Here is a 20,635-nt window from a genome sequence, read left to right on the forward strand (position 1 = left end):
ACGTATACCTGTCTTTGTTCTAAAAATAATAATAACCACACTGTCATCATGACTGAATTCATTGACCTAAAGAAAGCATCTTCAGCAGTTGCTAAGGGCCAGCACTAGAGGGAGATATGATCACCAAGATATTTAGCAAAAAAATAGCTTGTACATTATATATTTTTCAATTAGAACATTCTCTTAAGTTAATTCAAAATACATAAAGTTAAAAAAGAAAAAAAACATTGTGGAATAGAAACGAATCACTTGATTTAATCCAGAAGAAAGTTTTTTCATAGATCAAACAAGATTCAAAACCTTTTACAAACGTGATAAACATTATTTAAATCATGCACACAATAAAAGTTATTTAAAGCAACGCTTTATTATACTTTTTCTTTATTATAAATAAATGAATAAATAAATGACTAAATAAATAAATGTCTGAGATTTCAGATTAAAGTCTTGGATGTATGAGTTAAGGGTCACGTGTTTCAGGGCTGAGGTAACATTAAATCAAAGTTATTCCATTCTACGTTCCACCCATAGACATATATTATTTTTAGGTCCCAAAATCGATTAAAAAAAGTGTAAGTAATTAATCACTGGGGGAAAAAAGAACACCTTTTTTGTTGAAGTATTTGGCGATCAATATTATCTGCGAATAATCACAACATGAAATCACACAAAAACTACATTTAGAATGTTTAATTTTTCATATAACAGTCAATGGTTCCATCAAGAACGGACAAAACCAAAATCAAGTCCACAATCCATCGTGAAGAAGTGGGACTAAGAAAAAACGCTACGGTGTTACACTGAAAAATGCAACCCTCATGTGTGACGGACCGGAAGTTGGTAGGAGTGACGAATCCGGTGCAGGGAAGCTAGCATCTTGTAGTTCATGTGACATCTCAGGAGTGTTCCTGCAAAATAAATCTAATATATATTTATATATTAAAAGTGGTAAAAGATTTAGAGATTTTTTTTTTTACATTAGATTACCACCTCAAACCGACGAGAGTTGCCTCGCGCTTCACTTCGATTTTTTTCTGTATTATGGCCGGTACAACCACCGACACAGTGTTCAATATCTTCCGAAGCATGGAGAGCGGACCCGCAGCCCCTTCCTCCACATCCACCGCGCAGGTAAAGTTTCAAATTACCCACAAATGAAGTTTTCCTTTGAGTTTATTACAGGAGTCTCGACACCTGTCTGACCACGAGACGTTCGTAAATTGTTAGCAGACAGACACTCACGAGATGTTCACGTGTACCAACTTAACTGGGCAGAAATAAAGTTCAATTCAACCACTTAGTAATTTTTCTTCATATTTTCTAAATTGTTTTATTAAGTTTAAACTTTGAACCCTTAAAAAAACTTTATTGAACATTTTTACAACATAAAATAAGTTAAATTATTTTATAAGTTTGCTGTGGAGCCTTTTCCATGTCTGATATCTTTGGGTAGTTACAAAAATGAGGTTTTAATATTGAGTTAGGGAATGATGCATTCTGGGTATATACTTGAAAGTGCTAAACGCTGAAATGTAAACTTGCACCATGTGAGGAAAACAATAAACTGAATCCATGAAAAACTTTGTACACAAATATCTATTTATATGAATTATAGTAATTATAACCACGACTCTGTAATGTTAAAAACAGCAAACAAATAAAACCTTATGAAGTCGTTACAGCTTTTTTTTTAGTTTAGGTCATTGAACTGATTGCTGCTGAATTCTTGCTCCATCGCACTTTGCTCTTCTTACTTGTAAATTTTTAACAAATTCCACATAAGCTACCAAAACCCTTAAAACAGGGGGCGGCGTCCTGCCCGCCCACCAATGAATTTCTGCTTTAGTTTGGATTTTTGTCTCCTTTCTATACTTTTATCAGCCTGTTCGTCTGCTTTATGTTGCCTACATTAGTAGAATACCCTCACATTCAAAACACCATGTAACTCAGCTGACACCAATGCAACTAAAAGGATGTATCTGCAAAATCTAATTAGAGAATTCTAAATATGGAAAGATCATTATATCACTTTAATTCTGTAGAATTATTAGCAAAAACATAAACATATCACACACAGTAAATATGATTAAATTAGTTAAAAGAAAACATTGTTTGAAACTTCAAAAAATAATATAAATGTCATTTTAGATAAACTGACTTAAAGCCAATAGAGATGTAACGATTCAGTCAAACCACGATTCGATTCACAGTTTTTTAGTCACAATTTCGATTATTTTTTTTCAATTTTTTTTTCTCAACACAGTGAATTAAAGATATTTTAAGGCCAAATATGTTTTCTTTTTGCCCCTTACATCAAACTGTCTGTTTTCCTACAAACAGAAATGATTCAATACAACTAAACATTTGTGCATAATATTGAAATGATCACAAATCATTTCATACTCTGTTTATCTTCCACCTGCTGAGTGCACATTCATAAACCCGAGAGGAGTGCGTTCTTGAACGCACCGTGCGGGCGGTGTGTAAGCACCTAGATCCGAGTTGAACATTTAGCGCGCGCAGTGCCGCGACACGATTTAAAAACGTGCACAGCAATGCGCGCTCCATGCACAGAAGCCAGGAATTCTTGTGTCTGCTTGATTGCGCACCTGTGTGTGTAAACACCTACACACACAGGTGTGTCTGCAAGGAAAGCTGTCAAATTGATTTTTTAATTTTCTACATCGATGAGGAGTTTGTATTGTTTTTTACCAATTCCCAAAGAATCGTTACATCCTTAAAAACCAACCATACCATTGTCTAATATTCACTTTTATTTAAAAAATCTTGAGAAAAGTTAAAGTAATTCAGACTTTTTATGTTATAAAAAGTTATATAGTTGATCTGGGAAGTTAAATACAGATAAAAACATCTTTAAATTCTTCAAGTAACTGTTGACTGTTGAACCTCTACTGTAAAATCCTTTATGTCAACATTTTATAAATGAATTAACAACCAAATGGTCCAGTTCAAGTGTAAACTCAAATCACATTTTAATTTGATTTGCCAAATTTGTGTCGTTTTTACCAAACTTTCAATTATAGTCCAACTCCAATCATCGTTTGATCTATTTTCAAAATATTGAATATTGGTCTTTTATTTATGTTTATGCCCTTTTCAGCCAAAAAAAACACTTTTTATGACATAGATTCTGTGGAGCGGCAGGAGAAATTCAATGTCCAAAAAATATAAATCTACCAGGAAACATAAGTAAAAATAAATGGAATGATTTCTCCAAATCAATGTGGTCACGATTTCCACACGTAATCCGACTTTCTTGTTTAGGTTATCCTTTTTTTATTTCTTCCTGGGATCCCTTAGTCTTCCTTGGCGACGCCCCAAACTTTTCTCCTTTATTTCCTTGCTGGTGACTCGGCCCACTTCCTCCAGAATTTGCATAAACCGACACAGAATTCAGAACAATATTTAAATAAATAAAAAAATCTGTTTCTGTTTGTGTTAGAGCAATAGTTTTTTTCAACCAATGTGGACTTTATTTATATTAGTATTCTAATTATTTATTTTGTCCACCTGATATTTTTGTAAGTAAGGAGGGAATTTGAATTTAAATGTTGTTTTTTATGCATAATTATGGATGTTTGGAGCCAAATAGTTGACTTTGTTTTGAGTGTGATTACAGAGAAACTTAGTCCCAGATTAGGACAGATTACAGCCCCTCTGATTTCATGGTTTGGTGAATGAGATGGCGTTGATGAGCAGAACGATCCTCTGTCTGCTCCTCTTCCTCAGGCCTGGCTGGATCATCATTCCCGTTCTCTCGGCTTCTACATTGATGGGAAGTTTGTTCATTTAGCAGAAAGAAAGAGCTTCTCTGTGCTCAACTCTAAAGGTAAGGAGTGAACGAAGAGAGTTTGTATGTTATTTTTTGGTTGCTAAAAGAAGTTCCTCTCCTCCTGATTCCACCAGGTGGTCAGGTGTGCAGCGTGTTGTGTGCTGAAGAGGGCGACGTTTCCCTGTGCGCCTCCTCTGCTGTCAGCGGATACAAGTTGTGGAGCCTCCTGAGCGGCTACCAGAGAGCCAAAGTGCTGCTCAGGTCTGCAAACCAGTTCTATAGAGCTGCTCTGCGTGGAGCGCTCCTCTCATGACCTTCTGTCCTCTGCTGTCAGGCTGGTGGGGGTCCTTGGGCTGCACGCTCAGTGCTTGTCTGAGCTTTCCCAGCTCTGTGTGACGGCGTGCTCGCCTCCGTCCCTCATCAGAGTCCTACAGTTCTACAGCAGCTGGGCTCAGCTCCGGGACACGCTCCTCTCCGGCTGGTCGCCTCTTGGTGAGTCTTTGTGTTTTTAAAGGTGTGTTTGTGGATCTTTGGCACTACTGCTGCCAGAAACGATTACTTTAATGGTCGACTAATCACCGATCATTTTTTCGGATTAGTCGAATAATCAGTCAATGCACAAAATGGATGTAAAACACACATCTTAACCATCTTTAAACTAACTAAAAATGAAATATTTAGCATTACCTGGTATAATCCAAGTGTGAATGCTGTAAACTCAATTTGGCTGCAGAAGATGCTAGTGACGGTAGCTAAACATGCTGAAATTGATAGCTATAAACGCTGAAGCTGATGCTTCATGACGCTAATAGCTAAAAATGTTAAGCCGATAGCTGAAAATGCTAAGCTGATAGCCAGCTAAAATATTAGTTAAATCCCAAATTAGCCTAAAAAAACATCCTAAATTAGCCAAAACAGCTATCTTGTAGCTGAAATATTAGCTAAACTCCAAAATAGCCTTAAAAAACCTAAAAAAAAATACTATATTTGCCAAGTAAGTAAGTAAGTAATATTTATTTGTATAGCACTTTTCTCAGACATAAGTCACAAAGTGCTTTACAGAGCAGGAGATAAAAAGACAGAGCAGATATGTTAAAAAGACACATAGAATACAAGACACATAAAAGTACATAAAATGATAAATTACAGTTACGAGAGAGAGACCCAATCAATAGAACTGAAAAGCTTGATCATAAAAATGGGTTTTAAGTTGGGTTTTAAAAACATCAATAGAATCCAGTGAACGTAAAAATTGAGGGAGTTCATTCCATAGTCTGGGTGCCACTGCTTTAAAAGACCGATCTCCTCTGGTTTTAAGACGTGTCCGGGGAACCATCAGTAAGTTCTGCCCGGAGGATCTCAGCCTTTGGGAGGGGGTATAGGGCTGGATGAGGTCTGCAATATAAGGTGGGGCTTGTCCATGAAGGGCTCTGAAGGTCAGGACTAAGATTTTAAAATGAATTCTAAAAGGGACCGGGAGCCAGTGAAGAGACTTTAAAATGGGAGTGATGTGTGTTCTTCTGTTTGTTTGCCAAAACAGCTAGCATGTAGCTGAAATATTAGCTATACTCCAAAATAGCCGAAAAAACAGAAAAAAAGCTTAAGTTAGCCAAAACAGCTAGCATGCAGTCAAAATATTAGCTAAACTTTAAAATATTTGACAAAATCTGGAAAAAATCCTAAATTTGCCAAAACAGTTAGCATATAGCTGAAATATTGGCTAAACCCCAAATTAGCCAAAAAACCTTTATAAATGCCAAAATAGTCCATAAATCTAGCAGAATGCCATTATAACATTCAACTTTACTACACTCTGACTCCATTTAATATAAAGTAACGACTCATCGACTATTAAATTTGTTCTTGACTATTTTAAAAGTCAATTCTTAGTCGACTAATCGTGGCAGCCTTATTTGACACTCATGTTTTCCAGGTGTGGTGGCTGTCGTCACCTCTGATGACTCTTCTGTCTATTCTCTGATGCTGAAAGTCCTACCAGCGCTCGCCATGGGTGAGTCCCACACAGCTGCATGCTCCGCCCCCTCGACTTCAGGGCCACTGACTCCTGCTCTCTGTTTTCTAGGTAACTCTGTGATAGTTGTTCCTGGGCGGAGCAGCGCCCCTCCAGCTCTCCTCCTGTCGCAGCTTTTCTCAGTGGCGGGACTTCCTGCTGGGGCTCTCAATGTTTTAACAGGAAGTGATGTCACGCTCGCCGTCAAAGTGGCCCAGGATCCCAGCATCCGCTATGTCACTTACAGCGGCAACAAGCCGGTGGGTGTCATTTGAGAGCTGGGGGGTCATGCAGACTCCCCCGTCTGACTGGTGTTTCTGTGCTCTAGGACGGGCTGGCCCTGCTTCAGGCCTCAGCGGGGATGGGGGTTCCTGTCTCTGTGTCCCCCTTTATTGGGGCCACGTGTCCCTTCATCGTCTTTGAGTCGGCTGACATAAACAGCGCTGTGGATGAAGTGATAGAGGCAGCCCTTAAGAAGAAGAGTGAGGTGATGCAGTGAAGGATGAGATGTTCTCCTGTCCAGCTGCAGTCTGCTCCACAGTCCTCCCTGCGTTCTCCCTCAGGTCCACTGGGTGATGTGCGTGCAGGAGAGCGTGTACGATAACGTTGTGGATCGTCTGAAGCTGCGCTTGGCCGGGTTAAAGTGCGTTTCCCTTCAGAGTGAGGCGGACCGCAGCCTGGTGGACGCTGCAGTGCAGGAGGCTCAACAGCAGGGGGCAGTGGTGAGTCAGGAAACTTTAACTAGACACGTCCAAGGTAGGGATGGGTTGATTAATCGATTTGAATCAATTTAAGTTTAACAGATCAATTATCGATTCATAGAAATATAGATTGATTCAGCACATAAAGCTAAAGTCCGCTAGCTTGATGCTAACATTTAATGTAATTTCCCGTAGGATGGCTAATGCTAACGCTCGGTCGACCTAAACATTGACTAAATGAACAACTTTATTATCTCACAGACATTCATTTTAAAAATTCTTTCAAGGAAATATTTTTTAAAGTATTTGTGGTTTAAAACACAGTTCTTTGCACATACTTTCTTCTTCTTCTGGAATGAGGTTTAATGCTATAGTGTGATCGCCCCCTCGTGGTCAAAGTAAAATACCCTCCAGGAGAAACAATGTTTACAATGTTAATGATCTGAACATTTTTGTTAGAACTTCTCCTTTAGAGAATCCATGTAACACTGAATGATATTAACAATCTCATTATTTCACGTAATACATTTTACACTATGTGAACTGGATCAGATTAATATCAATATATTCAAATCATAAAGTAGATTATTAATGTATTTCTAACCAAATGTATGTAAATGTGTGAACTCAAAATTGAGTTGAATCAAATGGAATTGAGTGGATTTAAAGAATCTGAAAACAATTTGGAATCGAATTGAATCAGTTATATAATATATATATCAGTTATATATATATAATATTTTAAAGGGAATATGAACTAAGTTTACTTTTTTTTTTTAAGTTTTTTTATTTGACGTGACCTTCAAGCATGATTTTCAGAGGATTCCTGGCAAAGTAATATTTGTCAAATCTAATGAAAATAAAATTATGATAATCCTCTATTTACTGAAAAAGTTTATGTTTACACTTAATTCTATTATTTTTAGAGCTGTGAACACTAAAGCGTTAATGCATCCCATTAATAAAAAATGCGTTAATATGTATTAACGCAAATTAATCAAAGAAACAGTCCTTCGCTTTAACTCGGCCGTTCAGGCTTCCACGGCGTGCGTTAAAACATTTCGTCTGGTATTATTCTGCTTATACCATGGTCACTTACAAGAAATAAATATTCAATCAGTTTTTAGTACTATATTCTTGCTATTTTTATAGTTTAGACCACTTTTTCACAAAAAGCGATCTAATTGGTCCGTAGTCTGGTGACATATTGTACAAATAAATTTTACCTGGTAAAACACTGCGATTAATCGTGATTAATCACAACACAAAAGTGGGATTAATCAGATTTTTTTAAATAATAGATTAACAGCAGTAATTAAACATAAATGTTCTAAATGTAAAGTTTCACAGATAAGTAGTTGGCTGAGACAAAAAATAAATAATAGCGATTAATCACGATTAATTTTTTCGAGGCTTGCGATTAATTTGTTAATTTTTTTTAATCGACTCCCAGCCCTAATTATTTTTCAGAAGCCTGGTTAAAATCCAGCTCTGAAACATACACTTCTCCATATCTGGCCGTTTCCGCGCCATGCTACAGACATATTGATCTGGGTCCAAATCAATAACTGTGAATCAGTGCATTAAAACACAAATGAATGAGATCTTTTTGTCGTTTCTTTGCAGTTAATCCAGTCCTGTGCCGCCCCCCCATCTGGGGCTCAGTACCCCCCCACGGTGCTGTGCGGGGCGGCCCCCGCCTCCCCGTGTGTGGTCAGCCCGGCTCCTGGACCTCTACTGCCGCTCATGACCTTCAGGTGTCACAAAGAGGCAGTCGCTGTGGGTAAGGGACCTCGCCGCTCCGGGGCCGCACCATAGACTGTATATAAAATAACTGGACAGAGCAAGCCCCCCTCCTTCCGTGTTCCATATAGGAAGTACCACTGGGTTGCAAAAGGCCAAAGTCCCATTGACTTACATTGAGAAACAGACAGTTATTTCTCAGTCATTTTATATGTCAGAATAATCATTCTTCCTCTGCTGCTTTCTGCTTAACTTCTTTTTTCTAATCCTAATTTTTTTAAAGATTTTTTTCCATTATCACAAGTTATTAGAGTTATAAATTGACCAATCAGATGGCTCAATAAGCGTTTGTGGGTCTGACGTCGACCGTCTGGGGGGTTTGATTGACAGATGACGGGTAGCCAATGGGAGCAGACTTCATCAATGGGTCCGTGAAGACCTTTTAACACCTACTTTACAATTCAACAATGTACCAGTCATTGTTCTACTGTTGTTTTCCTCAATGGAATGTACCGATGCAGCAGTTTAAAACAACAAGAGGAGCATGCTGTCGACATTTTTAGATGAGGATTTACTCTGTAGAAATAGATTTCACTCTGAGGTTATGTGCTTTGGACTTTTTTGTTTGTTTAACGTTCGTTTTTCTTTATTTCACTGTTTTGATTGTAGCTTATAAATTATAAGTTGCATATATGCGCATAAAATCACCAACCAAAGTTTCATCTTCGCCGCACTTTTCCAGCTTCAGCCTGAATTAGACGCAGCCGTCTGAGGAGCGCCAGACAAACTTGAAAGGACCTGGTGGTGTTTTCAAACAGAAAAAAGATCCAGCTGTTCACTTGTTAGGATGGTTATTTATTTTGAATACCGCAGAACGCGCTTCTCACGTGCATCTGATCAGACTGTAAACCGGTAGCGCATGAGAAGTAACGCTGCGGCCCACGCGCGAGAGGACGGCTGGCACGGCGTCACCCAAATGCTCCTTTTATCTCGACAAAAAGGAATAAATGTAAGTAAATCCCAAAGGACCGCTGACAGAATCAAATGTTGGGATGGTTCTCCCTCAAAGGCTTCAGCAATGACTTGCACAATTCTCTCGAGCCGCCGACGATGAAGTTGGCTTCCGATTCACAGCGAGAGCGTTCCACTGTATTTTTCGAACTCAGACCACCTAAAAACAGGTCCTGTTCGAAAAAATCGGAAGCCAACTCCAGCCTCGTCGGCTCGGGCCGGCGTGATTAAAGTAGAAGCTGTTTACATCTCGTGGTCGAGGCGTGGAAAGAGGTAGACGGTGGCAATAAACTCACTCCTGATTGGCGACAGTACTTCCTGTAGATTCCATGACTCAGCTATGACTCAGACCAATCGCTGAAGATGGGTTGCGAATGGCGGTATCCATTTCAGGAATTGACGGTGAAAGCGGCGGCCTACTTTCGCGAGGAGAGGAAGTAATGCATTTCCAATGGGGGACCTCAGTGCTCGATCTGTCCTTTATTTTTACAGTCTATAGACCGCACGCTCCAGCCAGGCTTTGTGTCAAACGTCAAACAGAACTGCAGCTTCGCCGAAACGTTTCGAGGTTTTTACAGACTCTCAGCTAATTTTAAGATTCACTCTAAAGAAAAATCAAAATATAAAGGTTAATTCATAGTTTGTTTACACTAAAAGTCATTAGCCTTTTTTTAATTTAGGTGTATTTCCCTTCAGCTGTTTGACTTTTTTTCATCTACATTTCCCTTTATATCTTTACAGAGAAGATGTTTCGTTATTTCCTTTTCTTTTTTTAAATGATTATTTTTTTGTGCGTGTTTTGGTCCTACCCGTTATGTTTTATGCTGTTTTTATTTTTAGGTTTTGTTATTTGTAAATGCATTTCCCAAAAATATCTGACTTTGAAGTTCATAAAAGATGAACCCTTTAGCCAATGCAGTGTTTTTCAACCAGTGTGCTGTGGGAAATTATTCAGTTTCATTTAATTGGCCATGAAAAAAAAACATTCAGCATTATCAGGATATCAGCTCCGTGTTGATCCAAACAGAACCGGGTTTTATACAAGAGTATTTAAGAATATTAAAGATCATTAAATACTTTTCGTTTATTTCATTCTTATTCAAGATACAATGAACAGAATGACTTTATATTTTTGATACAGTCTACAGAAGTTTCTTTTAATGTTTTTTATATATAATTAAGGGAAAAGCATACCTCTGCTCTAAAATGTTTAAAAATGTTGAGCTAGTGTTAATAACTGACCTGTAGGGGGCGGTGTAGGTCCTGGAGTGAGGATTCATTCTTTTGACATTTGGAGATGAAGACTCAAACTTGGTTTAAATTATGAATCCTACATCTGAGCAGACTGTGGGTTCACCTGTACCTCTGTGGTGTTTAGGGAACCACAGTCCTCACGGCCTGGCAGCTTCCATCTGGACTGAAGACCTCACCCTGGCTCTGGAGACCGCCAAGAAGTAAACACAAAACCATGATTTCTTTATCTTTTTGTCCCCTTTTCCTCTTTTATTTGTTGTGCTTCATTGTAGGGCTGCCATGATTAGTTGATTAAAATAGTTGACGACTAATTTAATAGTCGATTAGTCGTTACTTTATATTATTTGGCGTCAGATTGTAGTAACGTTGAAAGTTTTAATGCCATTCTGCTAGCTTTTGGGACTATTTTGGCATTAAAAATGTTTACGCTAATTAAGAGTTTAGCAAATGTTTCTGCTGCATGCTAGCTATTTTGCCTAATTTAGGGTTTTTTTCTGTTTTTTAGGCTAATTTGGAGTTTAGCTAATATTTCAACTGCGTGCTAGCTGTTTTGGCTAACTTACGTTTTTACAGTTTTTCGGGGGTAATTTGGCATTTAACTCGTATTGTAGCTGGCTGTCAGCCTCAGCATTTTCAGCTATTAACTTCAGTCTTTTTAGCTATCAATTTCAGCATCTTCAGCAGCCACATTCAGCTTACAGCATTCACACTAGCATTATCACAGATAATTCTTTATATCTAGTTTTTAGTGGGTTCAAAGCTAATGATGGTTAAGATGGGGGTTTTGCATCAAGTTTGTGCATTAGTCGACTAATCGGAAAAAAATTAGTCGGTCATTAGTCAACTATTAAAATAATCGTTTGTGGCAGCGTTACTTCATTTAGAAATCTTATCATTATTTTTTTCAGTTATTTTGCCCCCAGTACCCATAATTCATCTCAGCAGGACCCTGACAGTCCCGCTCCAACTATTTTATTTTATCTATTTTATTATATATCTATTATATTTGGGCTAGAAATTGTTTTCCTGGGCGGCGCTGGGAAGCGTCTGTTTCCTGTCATGCTTTTCACACCTCTGCTGTCCTCCTCAGTCTGTCGGTAGGCTCGGTGTGGGTGAATTCTCACTCCGTGTTGGATCCCTGTCTGCCCGTCTGCGCTCACAAAGATGGCGGCAGCTGCACAGACGGAGGACAGGAGGTGAGCCGCAGATGAAGGATCAGATCTCTGACGTAGGCTTAACACAAATGATGCAGATGATGCATGAAAGAAGACTGATGATGTACTTTTGGATTTTTAAGCTTAAAGATTATTGATGGTTGAGTTTCTTTTTCTTAACTCAGTCTACTTCAGCAGTAAAATGTTTTTTAGGAAAACCTCTTGACTCTGGTGATTTCTTTTATGTGTTTTATGTCATATCTTCTCCAACAGGGTTTGTACCAGTTCCTGCATCCGTCCGTCTCCTCTCCTCCTCTTCGTTCATCCCCTGTTTCTTTGGATTACTCAAAGTTTGGGACAGAGGTGTCACCAGCAATCATTCCTGACCCTACCAGGTATTCTCTTCTTTACTATCAGTCTGTTGTCTCTATAAATACCCACAGATGAATAACAAGTTGAAATGACCGGATTCTGCTCTGTGTTTGTCTCAGTTCTCCTCCGTCCTACCTGCAGTTTGTTGCCGGCAAAGCCTGTAAATCTGTGTCTGGCTGCAGTGTTGCTGTGCGGTCACCAGGGGGCAGTGGTGTGCTGGGGCTCTGTCCAGAAGGTGGCCGGAAAGACATCCGTAACGCTGTGGAGGCGGCCATCAAAGCCCAACCTGGGTGAGAGACTGAGACTAGAAAATCCACCATGATCCAGCTCCAAACCTTCATTTATTCACCTAATTCTTTAAGGATTAATTGCATTTAAACTGAAATATTTTCCAGTTTATCAATGATTTGATTGTTTCCTGAACTAGGGATGTCTGGATCTGATCACGTGATTGGAAGTTGTACCGGATCACTTGTTGATAACTCGATCAAAAATCAGATATTGTCTCCTGATTAGTGATCAGATCTTTAATTTATTATTATTATGATCAGCTCTTCCAATTTTATACTTATTATTCCAGATAAATACTCTACTAGAAGTCCTAAATTCCTGAACAGATCACCACAACTTATTGCAACACTAGTTTAATCAGGGGGTGCACAGAAACAGTTCAGTAAAGAAAGTGAAATCTTCACAGATTCAGACTTCCAGGATCAATAACCTTTAATAAACGTTTAAAATTGACAACAGGTGTGTCTGTTAGGTTGTCTTAACTTAAACTACAACATACAAAGGTATTTTAACAGCAAAAAGATCATTTTTTTGATTATTTTTATTGAGAGCTGCCGAAGCAGGAGGGGATTTAACTCGTTAAGACATGATCATTCGTCTTAAAAACAACAAAAACTAATAAATTGTTACATTGATATGAGCCAGTCATGAACATTTAAAATTATATTTATGTTACAATTTAAAAGAAATGTATCATGTTTAATGTTGACATGAATCACATCTGTTTAAAAAAATTTAAGTTAAAGTCCCCAAACTTTCTCACAGGACTAGTTATCAAGTTATCTAGTTACTAGTATTTTTATTAGGTAATAGTTGCTATATTTCACATGTGTCAAAGTCAAGGCCTGAGGGCCGGATTCGGCCCTCTTGTTCATTTTATTTTATTGTTATTAAAGGCCCGATGTTATCTTGTGCTTATTTCTAACTTGTATAATTTTGGCAAAATATATTTTTATGGAGGGTAAAATATTGAAAGTTATTTAAGATTTAAGTAGATTTTTTTACTGGAATAATATTTCTGCCTTTTTATTATTCATAATATAGGTTAAAAATTTACGGTTTTAAAGTTTTCTGCTAACTTTTTGAACTATTTTGTCATTTACTAAGATTTTTTAGGCTGTTTTGAAGTTTAGCTAATATTTCAGCTACATGCTAGCTGTTCTGCCTAATTTAGGTTTGTCTTTTGAAGTTATTTTGGGCTGTTTTGGACTTAGGCTAACATTTACATGCTAGCTTTTTTTTCTAATTTTGTTTTTTTGGGTTATTTTAAAGTTTATCTGTATTTTCAGCTACATGCCAGGAGTTTTTGCTAGCCTAAGTTTTATTTTTTTGTTTTTTAGGTTAATTTGGCATTTAGCTAATATTTTAGCTGGCTGTCAGATTCAGCGTTTTCAGCTATCAGCACTAGCATCTTCAGTGGCCAGATTCAGCCAACAGCATTCACACTAGCATTAAAGCAGATAATGCTATATATCTAGTTCCTAATTATGTTAAAAAAGTTCAAATTTCAAAGTTTTAAAAAATTCAGTTTTAGAGTGTTCAATAATTGTTTATCCTGTTCGGACCGCGACCTAAAGTGTGTTTGGCCTCTTGTGTGATTGAGGTTGACACCCCTGATTTATTTGATTTAATTGTTAAAGCTTGTTTACAGAAATGCTATGTTTTAAGCGTTAAACAATAAAAGAATGTTCCCACATGAAAAATAGGAAAACAAAGGGATCTGTGTATTAAATGTGTTTCAAAAGTATTGGATTGGGACTCTGTATCAACAGATACTCAGAAACAATCAAATGACTCGGAATCTGATTGGACCCAACAACCTGATTGGGACATCCTTTCTCTGAAAAATGTCATCCAAATTCTTCATGTAAGTGTAAACATTAGTGCAGCCTCACCTTTTTTTAACTAAAATCAAAAGATTATTCATTTTTGTGCTGATTTAAACACAAAGACCACGTTGATAATGATCAAATCTTGAAAACGTAATAGTTAGCATTTATGTTGGCCTGTCTGGATCACTCACAGTTAGCTTAGCTTAGTGACGTGTTTTTGAAAAGGCATCAGGTTGACTTATTCCAGGTGATCCAAAGGGATTCTTTGTCCTTTATTACACGTTTGAATTGTTGAGGTTCTGGTCCTGGTCTTCAATGGCTAACATGAAGACATCAGTCTTCTAGAAAAGTCTCTCAGAAGTTGCCTAGATTAAGACATTTTCTTGTGTCAGCAGATTTCTCTTGAAGCCACGCCCCCCTTTGTTTTTAGCTGACTTTGTTCTTTCTAATGTCAGAGTTTTTGTAGAAGTTATGAAGTCTTTGTTTCTCGGAGCGGCTCTCCATGCTGTCTGTTTGCTGGTTTTGGAGTGTTGGTATCAGAGCTTGAGGATCAGCTGATCCAGGTGTGTTCAGCCAGGTGAGCCTTGAGCTCAGCAACCACCAGCCTGACCTTTCACCCTCAAACAGTCCAACCACATCTCTAGAGATGAGTGTCGTTTGGTCACATTCAAAACCTGCTTGGTTTTGTCTTTTTCACATCAGTGTGTATTAAAATGAAATCCCAAATCTTCTTTTAAAAATTCATCAATATGAACCTTAACAAACAAGTTTCTTGTCATCCAAGCGAACCTGATGTTTTCATGGAATCCTTTCCTTATCAGGTCTTATCATCTGCTGTAAAGTGTCAGAGCTGTAAAAACAGTCCAGAGCAAACAAAAAAATGCTTTTCCTCTGATGGATTACAGGATTAAACCTGAAAACTTCACTCACTTCTGAAGAAATCAACACAAAAGTGACACATTTTGTTCATTCCAGACTTTGGAGTTACAAAAAACATTTTCCAATGTAGATTTTTAAAATCATGTGTCAAAGTCCAATTTAGATGGTAGAGTTTTATAGAGTAAATTATTGACGTGACTTGATAAAGTTCATGAAACTTCTCCGGTGATTTAAAGGGACACCTGGTGTGGCAAGAAAAGTTTATTTGTGTTGCACATTTTGTGTACAACAACAATTCAACGTGCTTTACAGCAAACGTTTAAAGAACAGAAATTTTAAAGGAGTAATCTTTAAAATAAAAATATAAAGAAAGTTTGAAAGAATTTGATTTACAATGAGCTTAAAGTAACAGTAGATGTAAACTTTTGAATAAAAACTAATCAAATGCAGCTGAGAACATGTAGGTCTTTCAGTGTTTCAGCTGATCTGAGGATTTCTGGAAGTCTGTTCCAGATCTGTGGAGCATAGAAGCTGAATGCTACTTCTCCATGTTATCTCTGACTCTAGGAACTGACAAAAGACCAGATCCAGATGACCGGAGAGGTCTGGCTGGTACATACTGGGTCGGTTTTTATGATTTATTCTGGTATGATATTCCTGCCTGTTTTATTCGTAGTTATGTTAAAAATTGGGTTTTTAAAGTTTTAAAGTATTCTGGACTTTTTGGACTATTTTGGCATTTACTATGTTTTTTTTTAGGTTATTTTGGTGTTTAACTAATCTTTTCAGCTACACGCTAGCTGTTTTGGCTAATCTACATTTTTTCATTTTAGTTTTTTAGGCTAATTTGGCACTTGGCTAATATTTTAGTTGGCTATCAACTTCAGCGTTTTAAGTTATCAGCTTTCAGTGTTTTTAGCTATCAATTTCATCATCTTCATCGGCCAAATTCAGCTTACAGCATTCACACTAGCATTATTGCAGGTAATGCTACACATCTAGTTCATATTTATTTTAAAAAATTACAGTTTTAAATATGTAGTTTTAGAGTGTTCAATAAATCCTGTTCTGCCCGCAACCTAAGGAGTGTTTTGGATTTGTGCGATTGAGTTTGACACCCCTGCTGTACAGACTTGGTCTCATGGTGTCATTTTAATGTATATCTGCATGTCATCTGCGTAGCTATGGTGACTAATGTATTTGTTCTTTGGAAGTGGCCCCAGGATGGAGCCTTGGGAAACCCCACATGTAATTTCTGTGTGGTCACATGTGAATGATAAAAATAATATTTCCTGTTTTCCATATGGGAGTCAAATTTCACACAATTTAAGTATCTTTTCACATTTCTGAACATTTAAAAGATCTGCTACCAAAGAAGTTGTTTTTGATAGTTCTGCTGTGTTTGGGTGTTTTTCCTGTTTAGTATTGATGACCTAACAACTGGTCGGTGAGGCTGTGGTTACAAAATGAGACAGCTCTCTGGGTTAGACCTCCATGTTTGCTCATCACTTCAGCATCACCTTTGACTCATCTGTTCTTTCATGACCTGAACAAAAACCAGATGGATTCTTCACGCCTGGAGGGAAAACATTTGTCTGAACATCCCACTCTCTTTCCAGCTGGCAGAAGAAGAGTCCGTCGGCACGCGCGCTGTCGCTTCACTCACTGGCAAAAGGTGTGGAGGCAAAGAGGCGGGATCTTGCAACATCAGTGAGCAATCAGACTGGTGTGTCCGTGGATGAGGCTGACAAAGAGGTGGAGCAAAGCATCACCAGGCTCGCTCTGTGGGCGGCTTACTGTGACAAAGTGCAGGGAGGATCTCTGGTGAGGCCTCGTGAAGATGTTCTCATCTGACTGTCAGGTAGAACCATAACGTAATCGCTGTTCCTTCTTCTTCCATGGACCTCCTCATTTTCAGCCCATGCCAAAGTCAGGCTCCGCCCTCTCCTTCCCAGAAGCCCTGGGGGTTGTTGGGATTGTCCTGCCTGATGAGAGCCCCCTCCTCTCCATGGTGACACTTCTCGGAGCAGCGATCGCCTCAGGAAATGCAGTTGTAATGGTTCCCAGCCAGAAGCATCCGCTGCCCACCATAGCTTTCATTCAGGTAAACGTCCAACTGTTGGAATAGAACAGAACAGAATAGAACATGCTCTTATTGTCACTAAAAATGCTGCATGTACAACATGTGCACATTTAACTAATTTAAGTAAGAATAAGTAATAAAAAAATGAAGGCAAAACTTCTGAGATTATCATAAAAACTAAAGTTGCTGTCCACCATACTCCCACCTCCTGCCCATTTCAGTGTTTTATTTTGGGCTGTTACAGTTGCAGGATAAAACCGTTTTTCCTGACATTAACCCCGGGCTCACACTGCAACTGTTATGGCTCAGGTGCGACGCAGGAGCGATCTAGATGCGGCAGATGACTCACAGTGGTTGCAGCCACAAGCTCTGCTGCCGACCTTGTAAAACTCCGAACTCACGTAGGTTCACGCAGTAACCCCTTAATATGGAGAACCACCACCCCTCACCACCTCACACACCTCCCGCGGCTGAAGAATATCCGTTACCAATCCATACTCATCAAAAACCTGCTCTGGATGATAATTATCAGAATATTTTTGAGCTGCTTCTGAGTCAGCTGATGCCGTTTCTCCATGCAGACACTCACTATTCAGCAGCTGGTAGCGATTGGTGGGACCAACCTTTGGTTCACTGTGTGTGTCTGCTTGTGTGGGCGACGGGCCGGCGAACGCTTCATATCCTCTCCTGGGAAATTCCCGCAGCATCTTTGGACACAAACGTTTCATATTTTGTATTGTGTAACAAGTAGGAGACCGGGTTTGGTCATCACAATGACGTAATATTTACAACAGGGTATAAAAAAAAGTACGTCACAAAATTGCTTTTATTTTGAAAAATGTATCGGATGCTCCGTAAGGTGCTTTCACACCGAACCCGATTTGCATGCCCCATCCCTCTTTGGCTGTGCTGTGAATTCGCTGCTCGTCGCCTTTCCAAAAATGTGCTCCTGATGCCGCGGCTGCATGTGGGAGGAGCTACCAGGTCTGTCTGTGGTGTCTCACTTCGAATGAATGAAAGACACATACAATGTTGAGAAAAAAGGTTTATTTATTGTGAAGAGAAAAGACAAAAACATCGGTAATCATGTCTCCATGCTTGGGTTTATATGATTATTATTAAAATATTTTCCCAGTACAGGCTGTGTCTGTATGTCAGCTGCTTCCACTGTGTTTCTGTGTCTCTGTGGCTGAGCTTGAAGACTGTCTGTTTCGTATTAATCCGAGGGGGGAAAAACTAAATTAGCAGAGCTTTTTTCAATGTCTTGATTGAGACCCGAGCCGGCAGCCTCCGCTGCGTCTCGCTCTCTGCGGTCATATCGAGCGAGTAAACTCCACCGAGGGGGGCGAAAGCCGGCGATCTGTCCAGAGTTTATCCCGCCTTCGTCCAAAAGTAGCTGGATGAGCTCTGAGAACCTACGGCTCAAACAGGTTAAGGAAAAAGATTCAAGTTCTGGACAAAAACGCTTGCTTTGGATTAAAATTCTACCCACTGATTCACTGAAAACGTCACGTGACCAAAGCTGAGTTCCTGTTTTGCAGATGCGATGCAGCGACTTATCAAACTTCAGGTATTTACATTTTGACCGTGCCGCTCAAGTCAGGCTGCTGCCAGACTCTTGCGTTTAAGTCGTCAACAGCCTCAACTTCACATAAAGTGCTCCGACTCAGCCCCGGGTGTCCAGCAAAATTTTGAACCCAACAAAACGGATTTGGAGCGTAAAAGAGGCCAAATTTCAGAGGTTGGACCTGATTGGATGCATTGGAGGTTCTTTTCGCACTTATCAAGTTAGGAAAAGACTCCGGCGGCCGCACCGAAGCCGTAACGGTTGGGGTAAGCGTTCAGGGTGTGATGTGACCTGAGGATGTGTTTGTGAGGAAGTGAACACTGAAGCTCTGCAGGTGTTGACCAACCATCTTATGGGCCAGTTTATACCCACTCTGGAGCGTTTAGTCTGAGCTGCTGTGCAGCCCATGAACTCCAAAAAGGGGTTTCAGTCGTGTTTTAGTTATGATTATGATGTTTGTAGCCAAAATAATAAAGATATCGTTTCTGCAAAGCGGCAGCAGTTCATTAAAAACTCACTTCTGAGCTGTTGGTTTCCCTCCACATTGCTGAGAGCTGTCTGTTTACACCCCCCTCTGCTAGCTTACACCCCCTCACTGCCTTGACCTAACATTACCGGTGCACGTGGATGCAACAGAATGTAGAGGAGCAGGAGGCTTGTGGCCCGTCCAGTGTACTTTCTGTCACAAAAACTTCATTTTTGTCTGCTTCTGATTCACGATTTGAACAAAGAAATACTCACATGCAGTTTTAATATGAATTTTCTTAATATTTATATATCTTCTATCATGAGAAAAATGCCACAAAAACCCAATTTTCATTGGAGTGGGTCTTTAAAATATTTGTTAATGAAAGTATTTAGAGATATCAGCTGTTTTAGACCTTTGCCCTATAACTGTGTTTTAGTGGATGTTTTTGGTCTGATCAAAAACATCCCGGCTCCACTCTGCTCATCTCTTCAGGTGCTGCAGTCTTCTGACCTGCCAGCAGGGCTGGTTAACATCGTGACAGGAAATCGAGACCAGCTGACGGCGGCTCTCGCTAACCACAGCGTCATCAGGTCTATTTGGTACTGGGGCAGCGCTGAGGTGAGAACAGGACACCAAAGTCCTCGTACATAATTAAAGAGAGCTGGAAAAATCCTCCTGGAAGCAGCATCGGATCGAATTCTCTTCATGACAAATCCCATCTCATTTCTAATACTTATTTCTTTCTGGTTCTGCCGCAGGGATGCCAGTACCTTCAGTACACGTGCACCCGCCCACTGAAAACCCTGAGGCTGGTCAGCCAGAGGGACCAGGATGGAGGTGTGGACTGGACTCAGCCCAGCCCATCGTTCTTGGAGGATCTATGGAGGAATGCCGTCCAGTGGAAGAGCGTGTGGATCCCCACTGCTTAATTTGACAGTCGGAAAGAATCCATAAAGCAACAACTGTAGAAGAAGCTGTCGCTTTAGTAAAGATGACCAAAATCCACACAAGTGATTTTTTTTTTTTTTAAACAATTTTGTTTTTCAGCAAACAAACCAGAAATGCCTTCTCTCTCCAAACAAAAAGGTGTCGGCCCCAAATGAGTTTGACCTTTTTATGGATTTAGTTTAACATAACTGCTGCAGATCACTTACTGTAAACCTAAAGCTTCCATTTTTTTAGTATTCATTCCTTTTTTCCCCTTCTTCTCTCTTATTTGATGCATTCAATCTTCCAGTATATTCATGTTGTCTGTTCACTTCAATCAGAACAAATAGAACAGGGTTTTTCTGATCCTTTTTTTACTCTAAAATACTTAAGAAGTCCCATTCATGTCTTATAAATGTCTCGGTTATCAGTGTTACTGGTGTTTTCTTTAAACTGCTATACATAAACATGTAGTATACATAGGTCTAGGGGTCTGAAACCTTTAACAGTAAAAGAGCCATTTGAGCTTGTTTTCTACTGATCAAAAT

The 20,635-nt window shown here is 39.2% G+C and overlaps 1 protein-coding gene across 1 annotated transcript; it reads left to right on the plus strand.

Moving 5' to 3' along the window:
• The first annotated feature begins 821 nt into the window (after positions 1-821).
• Positions 822-20,167, plus strand: aldh16a1 (aldehyde dehydrogenase 16 family, member A1). The gene is made up of 17 exons (XM_024291187.2): positions 822-1,131; positions 3,751-3,850; positions 3,928-4,054; positions 4,128-4,285; positions 5,727-5,804; positions 5,877-6,064; positions 6,133-6,291; positions 6,368-6,526; positions 8,132-8,288; positions 10,638-10,713; positions 11,604-11,709; positions 11,941-12,062; positions 12,159-12,329; positions 16,661-16,865; positions 16,960-17,145; positions 19,653-19,778; positions 19,919-20,167. The coding sequence occupies exons 1-17, from the start codon at positions 1,042-1,044 to the stop codon at positions 20,087-20,089; spliced, it is 2,379 nt and encodes a 792-aa protein (XP_024146955.1). The 5' UTR covers positions 822-1,041; the 3' UTR covers positions 20,090-20,167.
• The last annotated feature ends 468 nt before the right edge of the window (positions 20,168-20,635 follow it).

This window comes from Oryzias melastigma, linkage group LG24 (assembly GCF_002922805.2).
Source record: "Oryzias melastigma strain HK-1 linkage group LG24, ASM292280v2, whole genome shotgun sequence".
In the NCBI taxonomy this organism is placed as follows: Eukaryota; Metazoa; Chordata; class Actinopteri; order Beloniformes; family Adrianichthyidae; genus Oryzias; species Oryzias melastigma.